Source organism: Cimex lectularius, unplaced genomic scaffold, assembly GCF_000648675.2.
Source record: "Cimex lectularius strain Harlan isolate CLEC.00 unplaced genomic scaffold, Clec_2.1 scaffold116, whole genome shotgun sequence".
In the NCBI taxonomy this organism is placed as follows: domain Eukaryota; kingdom Metazoa; phylum Arthropoda; class Insecta; order Hemiptera; family Cimicidae; genus Cimex; species Cimex lectularius.
This window is the reverse complement of record NW_019392765.1, coordinates 185701-197963: the sequence shown is the minus strand read 5'-3', so window position 1 is coordinate 197963 and position 12263 is coordinate 185701. Positions and strand designations below refer to the sequence as shown.

Sequence of the window (12263 nt, the reverse complement as noted above, 5' to 3'; positions counted from 1 at the left end):
TGCTAGCGAATTATCGAACAAAGAGAGAGTTGAAGAAGTGAAACTGCTCGCAATTGGTGTTGAATTAATTCAATTAGACCGGCCGTGACTAGAAATTTATTTCAACTATCAGTATGTACGATAAGCATTATTTTAATATTGTAAGTATTATTTAAGTCTAAACATTAACAGAATTAGTAATATATATCTTATGGTTGGTTCTGAAGTATGTGTATAATGAGTCATTTTAAAAAGATGGAAAATGGTTTCTGACCTAATTTTGATGATGTGGTTTATCATTCGATTATTTTAGTAGCCAGATTTAAAAAAGATTCAACGGTTTAATTTAATCCATTAACTTAGCCAGAAAAAAACTATAGGAAGAATTTTTCCCAATTTTTTTATTCTTGACCTTTGACATCATTTCATTTCTTCTCTTGGGAGAATATGCGGACAAATGCCCATCAACTGCAGACAACAAGCTTTTCTACTTTAAACTATAGAGCAAACTTTGCCGAATAAATAGGGCAAAAATGGGCCTCGAACTTTTGTTCAACAACAACGCCAGACCTTATACTATTATCGTCCCACCACCATATTGACCCGACAGCACTGTAAGAATGTAACGTTTTTTACAATTAACAAATTTTAACTGAATTATTCTGCATTGATTTTAATTGAGGCCTGCAGGTGGATCGAATTAGTAGTTCGACATGGTCCGCCTATCCTCGCTGTATTATAATCGCCAGTATATTATTTTAATATAAGTAACTTTTATATATCAATGAAAAATTAAGAGATAATCTTTATTCTGTGTATTTGATGGATCAGTTGAGTTTAACGTTCCGGCCGGTTATGTGTTCTTCAGTTCATTCTATTTTCGTTTTATGTCATGCTATAGGGCTATAAATGGCCATGAACAACTCCATAACGTACTAGCAGAAAGCACTGAAAAATGACATTTGCCGAAGAATTACAAAAACCTAACAACAATCTACAATTCTACATACACAGAAAACCAACAGCAACTGACACAACCCAAACAGACATGAAATGGTAGCGTTTCAATTTAAACTAAAATCAGTACTACTGACCTTTGAAAAGTTTAAGAACAATAAATTAAAAATTACATACTAAACTAAAAGGCACTGTTAACAAGTCAATAAAGAGAAGATATACACAAACAAAACGACATGCGATAAGGGTAGTCCCCGAGGAATATGGAGTACTCTGGGGGAGTGAATGTGACCAGACCTCTACGTTACTATCGAGTGCTGTTTGGGGTTGTTTATAACCCCGCCCCGAGGAATATCAAGTACTCTGGGGTGAGTGTTTGTCGTCTGTGGAGTAAAAGTAATTTATTAGCGTGAGAGGAAGGGGTTGCTTATAACCCCGCCCCGAGGAATATCAAGTAGTCTGGGGTGAGTGTTTGACTTCTGGAGATTAAAAGTAATTTATTAGCGTGTAAGGAAGGGGTTTCTTATAACCCCGCCCCTAGGAATATCAAGTACTCTAGGGTGAGTGTTTGACGTCTGGAGAATAAAAGTAATTTATTAGCGTGAAAGGAAGGGGTTGCTTATAACCCCGCCCCGAGGAATATCGAGTACTCTGGGGGAGTGGATGTGGCCAGTCATCTATGTTTTTGGTGATGTATATATATGCATTGTATGTTTTGTTTTTATTCTGTATTTGACAACCTGAGGTACAAACGAGAGACTAGCATTCTAGAATATCAACGTAGTAAATATCAGAGAGTCAGTAACTAGATCGAGACGCTCAAATGGTTGCAGTTTAAAACAAAATATGCGCGAAAGAAAAGTAAAAGAAGGAAAACACGCGGAGGGCCGGCGATGACCTCAGTTGTTTGTCGGCCCATAAACTTCCCACTTATATATAGATAAGGGTAATGACGTGCGATACCCGAAAATATTTGATACCAGTACTCGATATTGGGATCGAAAGAAATATTCGATACTACTCAAGTATCGATAGAAATTATTTGATACTAACGAGTCTTAATCATATGAGTACTTTTTCGTTTATTGATAAATGATCAACTTACTATTGTGAACTTCGGTTAAAATACGCTCATGCGTTAAAATAATCAAGTAATTGCAGTTCTTTTTCATTTTTAAGTATTTTACATGCAGTGGGTAAGTACGTAAGAACAAGGAAAAGCTGCCAACACATTTCAACATAATTGATATTTCGAGTTTTAAGAAAATTGATCAGCGGGTGTTTCGTTTTCAAATGTTTGAAAAGATAAGACGTATTCCCACTGTATTCCCCAGAGGAACCCCACTAAGGTACCAACGATTCAGTTTTCTTAGTAAAATAGCCTCATGCCTTACTTTTGGGAGGAGACATGATTAGGTATCTACCTACCTTAGAAGGAAGGTGAACACATTTTAGGGACTTGAAGACAACAACATTTTATAAGAAATTACTGACATTAAAAGTGCGAAGTGCGGGAAAGAATTATGAGTTACCAGAATTATCAGCAGAGTTACCAACCACCAATTAAAATTATAGATTAACATGCTAGTAAGGGGCTCTTAACAGTAACTATTCAATTCCCAGTTTGATGAAAGGTAAGTTTCGAACGGAAAATAACAATTCGATATCAATATTACTAAGAACACCTGACAAAAAAATCTATTTGAGTAAAAATGGCAAAAGGAGGGAAAACTCATAAGGTGGGGTTGAAATGGGGAGTTGATGTCCGAGTGGATCGAGGTCACAATAGCTCAGGTGGTAGAGCAGCGGCATATCTAACCGAAGATCGTGGGTTCGAATCCCGCTCTTGCCATTGACTTTTTTTCATCTCAACTAAAAACCTTAAATAATTGTAATGTTTAATTGGTCAAGCGGACCACGAAATTAGTGAATTTAATGAATTAACTGAAGTACCCTTCACTAAAGCTCTCCGTCGCCATTTCAATTGTCGTCGACAATCCAAACCAATTACACGACATTTGAAAAATGACAAAAGGAGGGAAAACTCATAAGGTGGGGTTGAGATGGGTAGTTGATGTCCGAATGGATCGAGGTCACGATAGCTCGGGTGGTAGAGCAGCGGCGTATCTAGCCGAAGATCGTGGGTTCGAATCCCTCTCGTGCCATTATCTTTTTTTCATCTCAACTAAACACCTTAATTAATTGTCATCTATTTGAGTATATTTTCTGATACTACAGAACGTATTCGATACAGTACTTGTATCGAATGACAATATTCTATACAAAAATTACTCGGTATCGAAAGAAAATATTCGATACTTTGCTCATATCGATTGGTATCGCACGTCACTAGATATGGGAAACATGGATATAACAGTAGGATTGTCATAATTTTATATCAACCCCCTACCCATTAAAAAAATAAAAACTGACAATAAATTGACCATATGAACACGAAACAAGAAACATAAAAACTAACAGAACTATTTAATAAATGAAGTACAAACGTTTGTCAAAAGACAAAATTTTAACGCAATCCAACAAAACTGACTTGATAAAGCATAGCAATGAACAATAAACTGCGGAGAAAATACTTAGGATAGTCTAGGAAACAATAATGGAATATCCAGCTATGCAGCTCTCTCAAACTGCACAGATAAAACGGCGTAATACGAATAAAACCGTCTGTCGGACATAGTAACCGACAGTAATAAAGAACACAAACATAATTAAATCTTAGTATTGTTCCTTCTATTCCGGGCAATTGTGCTTTCGTTTGTGAGCTGCGGCATGGCTAATTACAGTTCTCCTGTGTAAAGAAAATAAATAAAAATTCTTCAGCTTCATATTTATTTTATTTAAATTACGGTATGTTTATGTTGAGCTCAATCTAGGTTGGAAAGAATTGAGTGAGATGTTTCCAAGAAAAAAATAAATAAAGTTGATTTTGTTTTCTATGTCAATCTCATGAGTGAATGAAGGGGGTCCGGATATTTTATTTCCGAGAAAGAAGAGGGTGTTTTTATGTAGCGGATAGACGAATCTTTGAATATGTAGGAATATGTCGATACAGATATCCAAGCTTTAGTTTTAACAGTTCTGCGGGTGGAATCTCGGCACTCGGACTGGTTGAAAACCGAATTTTGAGATGAACGTCGTAAAAGTGTCCGTTTTTAAACTGGATACTTGATTGCAGTTAACTCACCGTAACGGCTGATAAATAGCACGGTTTTACTGTCGAGTATCTTTAGACTGTGGCGAGTCCCCTTTTAGACCGTGAAGCCATTCATGCGACCCGTACCCAGTTTGACAAATCAGCGGACTTCACGGACCGATGCAAAAACACCAGAACTCGACATTTATACATAGAATTGTACTTTTTATGTAAAAATCACTTATTTACTTCGTATCAATGTAAATTATTTTTCATGTATAAAATTTTATAATAGAACAAAGTACAGGTTATATGACCAACTTGATGAAGAATATCCGATAGTCATGGCTCCACGTGATGCCATAAATAATATATTTAAAATAAACAAACAATTAAGCTTTATGTTTGAATAATGCAAAATTGTAAGATATTTCATTGAAATCTGTAAGAAAAGGAATCTCTAAAATATTAAAATATCTGAAATGTTACACAGAATAAAACATCTAAATAGCAGATTAGTGTTTTTTGTTTGTGGGCGTGTGCGCGATATTTGTTTACATATCATGAATATTTAGAAGAGATACTTTTTCATCCACAACATCTATGTAATTATTTGTTTTTTTAATTAATTCAAAACTTTTTCATTTATATTACACAACATGCAAAATGTCTTTAAAACAACCAACATTGCATTATTTCTTCATTTTTTTACATTATGTTGCAAAAGAAACGGTAAACCTAAAAATTGTTCATCAAACGGATCAGCCAATTAGGATCGAGAAGTGAAAAAAATCACTTCTAATAATTTGATTTATTTATTTAACAATTAAAACTTAAAGAGGTAGCGAACCATTTGTCGGACGAACAACTATTTTTAAATTCCCCTTCTACTTGATAAATTTTAATTTTGATTTCAAAAATTTTGTCAGTAGAGTTTGCAAACTCTATTTGATCATAAAGCTCTTAAATACTACTAGCATTTCAGCAGCTTTTCAAAATCATTTAGTTGTTCTAAGATAGACGTATAAAGTCGTATTTCGGTACCATTTTATGAAAGTAAGAAAGTCTAGTACGAACAATCTAATTTTTGTTCTATTTTTCTTCGCATTTTACGATTGCATAGCCTTATAGAAATTGTGAATAGTTAATTTTGAGTAAAACCTAAAGTTGGGACGAAAGCTTCCATGTACAAAGAATATTAATAAAAGTCGAGCGCCTTCAATCAGCAAGTTTCAAGTTTCAACAAGGCAAGATACAAAATACTCTTTTTTGGTTCGAAAAACGGTCGCTTTCCCCTTAAGTAAATTAAGAGAAATGGTTTCATTGTGTTATAAAACATTGGTAAAATAACAATATTCTAGAACGTTCAACCATTGTTAAATAAAATTGTGGTATTGCATTATACATCTATCGAGACAAACAATTGTATAAAAGAACAAAATATTATCCTTAAAATCCCATGTTCTTCGTTCTTCTCGCGTAGAAATGTGTGGTGATTAGTGACCGTTAGTCGATGATTATTCGGAGATCGTGAGAGTGTTTGTTTTCTGCGTAATTGGGTCATTCTTGTGTGTCGTGTTTACAGTGCCCCACACAACTTTGAGCTCTGAAGATGATCTCAATAAAGATCGAAACGTTGGCACGATAAAAAAAAGGTTTTTCTAAAACCTACGTCACACCAGACCGCACCTCACGATCTCCAAATAATCATTATTCTTAAATTAATAGCAGCCATTTCCTGCGAAGGCTGGATCCAGAAGGGAAAATTTCTTACAATAAAAAATTAATTTAATTCAAAACATGAAAAATATATCTATATAATCAAGAGTAACTCTAAAAAATCTTGAAAAAATCTAAAAATTTAATTGGCAATGTTAAAAAAATATTCTGTTTAATTTTATGCACGTAAAATTTACTCAATACCCAAGTTTTATTTGTTCTTTCAGTGAGAAGATATTTTTCTTAGGAAAGATTATTAATTATTGTAATTAAACCTAAATTGTTTACTATTGTAACAAACAAATAGTCTCATGTAATGAGCTATTTTGAAATGATAGACGAATTATACGAGAGTTTATAATTGAAATGTTATTTTAATTATAAATATTATCTTCACGGTTATAGGAATAATTTTTATGTCATAATTGCTATACTATAAATTCTTTTTAATACTCTTTCGCAAAATTTCAAAATATTATTTTTTATAACGTTCAGTTTTGGCCAAATATCGGTGAATCTATCTCACCGGGGGAGTTATAGGCAATTTCCGAATGAAAGTCGAGTAAGAGCAATTACACTAATGAATGACGCTATCTTTATTTAGCGGTCAGAATTCCCTATGGAAGATAAGACTTCTGTATATATTTTACCGGCATGACATTTCGTCCCTGTCCCCAATTATCCACGAGTTCTTCCTCGAAATGAACAGAAAAACCGTAAAGAAGACTTCTCTATGGAATACTTCGGTCACTTTTGATAAGATACAATTTTGGAGACTGAATAACCAACTACTTTCTGGCTAAAAAATAAAAAAAGATGTACGTGTCAATGATGCGTAATAGTCACGTAGAAATAAGACTGATTTATAAGCATAAAGAACAATGCATATACCAACAACCGAAGATTGACGAAACGCAATGAGAATAGGCACATCAGGATGATCAGAAACGACAAAACAGTTTGGCCATTCCGCAAAGAAAAAAATCTAAGAAACAATTAATTAAGGTTTTTAGTTGAGATAAAAAAGTCAATGGCACGAGCGGGATTCGAACCCACGATCTTCGGCTAGATACGCCGCTGCTCTACCACTTGAGCTATCGTGACCTCGATCCACTCGGACACTAACTTCCCATCTCAACCCCACCTTTTGAATTTTCCCTCCTTTTTGCCATTTTTCAAATGTCGTGTAATCGGATTGGATTCTCGACGACAAATGAAATGGCCACGGAGAGCTTTAGTGAAGTATACTTCATTTTAAATCATTAAATTCACTAATTTCGTGGTCCGCTTGACCAATTAATATATTTCAATTAATTAAGGTTTTTAGTTGAGATAAAAAAGTCAATGGCACGAGCGGGATTCGAACCCACGATCTTCGGCTAGATACGCCGCTGCTCTACCACTTGAGCTATCGTGACCTCGATCCACTCGGACACTAACTTCCCATCTCAACCCCCTTAACCTTTTGAAGTTTCCCTCCTTTTTGCCATTTCTCAATGAATCTAAGAAACAATATTGCTATATTAATTGTTGTAGGCCGAAAAAAGATTTGTCTATTGATTGTACATTTTGAAAGAGTAGTGATTTATTAACACAATATGATTGGCAGTCATATCAATTTTGCACTAATTTAAAATGTAAAAGATGGAAAAATTCTCCTCTTCTACTTTTGGAAATCTTAGGAAAATGTATAATAAATTTATGTTTTATGTTTAATTACATTATGTATAAAAGGTTATTAGGCTTATCAATGATGGAGGGTTATCACCAATTGTTTCAGGGATTTATATAAATGAATTAATATTTTATCTACTCTTTCTTTGTTCTATCTTTTTGATAACGAGGCTATTTCAACTACGAGGTTATATGACCCCTCGGGGTGCCGATGTTTTTGACAAAAAAAAAAAACATTTGTAAGTGTGTTCGAATACAGGACCGCTGGATTCGAACCCGGGACCTTTACCCTACAGTGATAAGCGCCGTGTCAATTCCTAAACCGATGGGGCTACCGTCGTCCCTCATTATTGCAATTATACTTAAAGAAGACATTGATACATCAATGTATCATATAATAATCATAATATCATATAATCATACCATANATTCATACAAATGAGTAATCCTGTAAACGTAAACAGAATATTTTATATAGATTTTTTTTAATGAAAACTTAAAATCCTGCATTATTTTCCGGACAACCCAATATATATAATCATATCATATCATATAATCATAAACATACTAATTTATAATTAGTTCACATCCAAATTTAAAGTTCACAGCAGAAAAAGAAAAGAATCTTGCGGTCCTGCATTCGAACCCGGGACCTTTACCTTACAGTTATGAGCGCCGTGTCAACGCCTAAACCGTTGGGGCCACCGACTCCCCTCATTATTGTAATTATGCTCAAAGAGGATACATCGTTAATTGATAATAGTTCACATCCATATTTAAAGTTCACAGTACAAAAAGAAAAGAAAAAAGCATTACCATTTCTAGACTTGACAATAATGAGAAATTACAAATAAAATTTATCTTTTAAAGTTTATAAAAACTTCTTTGTTCAGGTCGCATATTAAATTTTTACTCAATGCTTACAATGGCGCAAAAGATAAACATGGTAAGTAAATACAGTTGGAAAAATGCTTGATACACCTTTTAACAAGCTTAATTTGGAAAAGTCTTAAGAGTAAACAATTATTCCAAAAATACGGTATGCTTTTTGTACACCACGTTATGATGACAGTGATGACATTCCACATATAATGAACCTCGAAAAATCACATTCTCTTTCATATCTTCGCTTTTAAAATTTAAAAGGCGAAATAATGTAATCAACACAAATTTAATTCCGTTTGTTAAGCATCTTGCCTTCCTTCCCTAGCGCAAAACATTTGTTCACATTAGCTTTAACAAATTCGAATCCGGACTTATCACATAAAACTTGTGTTTCAGGCGTTTTACCATGAGAGAGTAGTTGCGCCCTTCAGATGGAGCAAGAAGAAGTGATGGAAGCGGATGAGTAAGTACCAATTCGACCCTTCAGCTTTCCTCTCGTGTTTCTCTGATGCTTAGTTATTAATTAACAGCGAATATGAGCTATTGATTTTCCCTGGTTAATTACGCATCTATAACAGTAATATGTCGCCGTATACTGTATGTTCATTCAGGTCAAACATTTCTTAGTTTAATCCAATTATTTTCAAACCACAAACATTTAGGGTTGGTATCTTTGGGTAAATAATATATGACATATAATACGATACGAGTTTGTAAATCAAAGATAAAATTGAATTTTAAACTTTAATAGAAAGACAAATATATTGATATTAATATTTAATTAATTATAATTTCAATTTCAATTTTAGACTCTAAAATTAACAGCGGGCTTTCTTTCTGTCATAATGTCATTAAAATTTACCAAATGAGTATTCTTCAAAAAAACACTAAAAAAAGAACACTTGTATATATTTATTTTCCGTGATAACAAGGTATGAAGATTAGTTGACTTAAAATATAAACAAAACATTCATAACTCGTTTGTTTACCTTTATAGAGTGTTTCTAATCCTTTTACACTCTTTAGATTAAAAATAAAGAAGATCAGTTTAATTTCATCGTTTCCAGAGTCAACTTGTCAAATGAGTTAATTGGTTTTTCAATGTTTTCTTTTTGTATCAATAAATTTGAGTAAACAATTACTTTGGTGCGTTGGCCAACCGTTACGTAGCCCAAATCCTGGGTGTAGTGATGGTCAACAGCGTTTAGGATCACCGGAAGTTTGAGTGATGGTAGTGGTCGACTACGATGTACGAAAGTTGGAGACGATAATTTTTATTGCTCTTACCGCACTACGGAATCGTCAATCTATGGCTCCCTTGATAGGTAGTCAACTCCAAATGGTCCATAGTGTAAGGACGAGCTCTAAACCAGTCATCAAAAGGCTTGGTGAGAATGGAGGTCCCGCATCAGGTTCAAATCCCGCTTGGACACTTGAGGAGGCTGATTCTTCACAGATGAGTGCCGGATTTTGCAATCAGATGACCGGAACCGTGGAGAACGTTTTGCTTCATGTGCTATGTATGGGTCACAGCCGTTTTAATGGCAGATAGTTATAGTATAATATTGGATGGAATCGACGTTCTTTCCCGTACCTAACTGATAGAATGGATCTTTGACTGCACTAAGGGGACAAGTTTGTGTTAATGCATGATAATGCTCGACCGCATTCAGCTCGAGTGTCACACATTGTACGGAGGATGTAGCGATTTCTACGATGAATTGGCCAGCAAGTTGTCCTGATATGAATCTCATAGAACACTTATGGGACATGATAAAGAGACGCATTAGACATCGTTCGCTAACTCCAACAAGCGTTGAACGGCTTCAAAACGCTCTTGTTGAAGTAGAAGGAGCGTCGGTGGCCACACGGCGCACATCACTATAAGGTAAAGATCCCGGGTTCAAATCCAGCGGCCCTGCATTCGAACACGATATACTTACAAATGGTTTTTCGTTTTCAAAAACACCGGCACCCTGAGGGTTTATATGACATCTGCTGTTGCGAACCCTCGTTAAAAAAAAAAATGCAAACGTACAAACAAAAGCAGGCCAACCTAACGAAAAATTGATAATGCCCAGTGGGATGTGGTGGTTTGGGGTAGTTTGTAATGACTGGGGATGTATATGATATTTGATCAAATTGGTTAGTGATGGTTAGAGATGCCTAGAAATGATTGAAGATTAATAGCCATTGAGATTATAAACTGCTTAAAAATGAATAGGAATATTTCTAATTTATTCTTATGCTATTAATTGAAACACACATCGTATGCCCCTTTGAGACGACCTGCAGCAACAGCCCGCCACCAGCAACTCAGGAGAATGGTGTATGTATGTTTCCCATTGTGGGTTGCAATGTCTTATGAGATTGAGATTCTTTAGTGCGTGCACCTGGCACAAAAGGTCTCATTTCACGTTTAGATCCTCAAGTTAGGAGCGACTCACTTCCGCGCACGTTCGGCTGTAAGACATGTTGACTTATCCTGCCTCTTCCGAAGGGGTGGATAAACATTGTACACTTCACCGTATGCCGCGCGTAAAGGGATACCCGATAGGGCCGAAATGCATGAGCCCGTCTCCCACGCACTCCCTAGATAGACAGCCTCTCCTCCGGATCCGCTCCGCTCGCGGTTTCGTTTAAAGTGGAATTTCTAACTACTTCTAACTACCCCATAGAAGAGACTGCCTTCGGTAAAGGAAGCCCATGCAGGCATCACCCAACAACAGGCTCTGCTCTAGGTACTCGCCAGGAGTCAGAAGAATGGTGCAGCGAGTCTTAGAAGAGAACATCGATTGGAATGTTATGTTTACGGATGATTCGCTGTCGCGATAGGCTAGGTGCGGACGTTAAAGATCCTCTTGTCTTGTTGACGATGAGTAATCGGGAAAGCAATGTTGCGAACCCCCCTTAGGGGCTGGGGCGCTTTTTCACCAATCCTGCGGCGGTAACACCATTCCGTCGTATGCGGAAGTGCGTCAGCTCTCATCTTGAGAATCAAAACGCCCGATAAGGCCGAATATGCCAGGTGCGGACGTTAAATATCCTCTTGTCTTGTGACAAAGAGTTCTTGGGAACCTCATGTTGCGAACCCTCGTAAAAAAAGAAAAAACACGTGACCTGAAGAGGTAATACGCGTTATTAAGAGCAAAACTAGGTAATAACTTGTTAGTTACATTTTAATGTATCATTAAAAACCTTTTCGATGTTTTGGTAATTTTTTCCCGCAGATAATTATTATATAATTTTTAATAAAACTCATGGATGTTTGATCTCGTTTAGTTTGGTTTACATTAAAATAAGTATGTTGTAATCAATATAACGATAAAACATGAATGAAAAAATGAAATAAACAGCATAACACGAGTGTCCGGTTTTTTTGCTTTGAACGTATAAAAAGATAGATGCTGTACTGTGTAGTGTTATCTTTCATGGGTATCATTGGAAAATAAATTTTTCAAATAGATTGAGATGATGAGATTGTTAATACAATGCTGTTCTACAAACTTAACGTTGTGAACTTAAAATCGAGCAGAAATGTTTTCTTTATCCCCTAAAATTATTCATCACTCATGTACTAAATATTCTGTCAAACTATAGACAGCGTAACCTATTCATAAGCTATAGAAATAATAAAATACAAAATATCCTGATTACCCCACAGCTGGCTGATATTCATAATTAATAATAAAGATTTATTTAATTAATAAATAAAGAGTAAACTACCTTGTTATTAGCTGCTAATGTTACTAATTAAAAGAGAAATTTCCATTTTCAACCAAACACCCCTAGAAAGAAATTATTTCCGTGTTTTACATAGGTAAATTACACATTTTTGAACTTAAACAAATACGAAATGATATGCTATGTGAATAGCAAAATAAATTCAATGACA

The 12263-nt window shown here is 35.2% G+C and overlaps 1 protein-coding gene across 4 annotated transcripts in view; it reads left to right on the top strand.

Annotated features, from left to right (window-relative positions):
• LOC106663679 (adenylate cyclase type 8-like) overlaps positions 1-12263 on the top strand; it is a 261838-nt gene that overhangs the window by 123244 nt on the left and 126331 nt on the right. For all 4 annotated transcript variants that reach the window (XM_014388701.2, XM_014388699.2, XM_024227503.1 and 1 more), the window contains one exon: positions 8765-8831. In XM_014388701.2, coding sequence (XP_014244187.1) covers positions 8800-8831 — 32 coding nt within the window. In that variant the 5' untranslated portion in view covers positions 8765-8799. The remainder of the gene's footprint in view (positions 1-8764; positions 8832-12263) is intronic.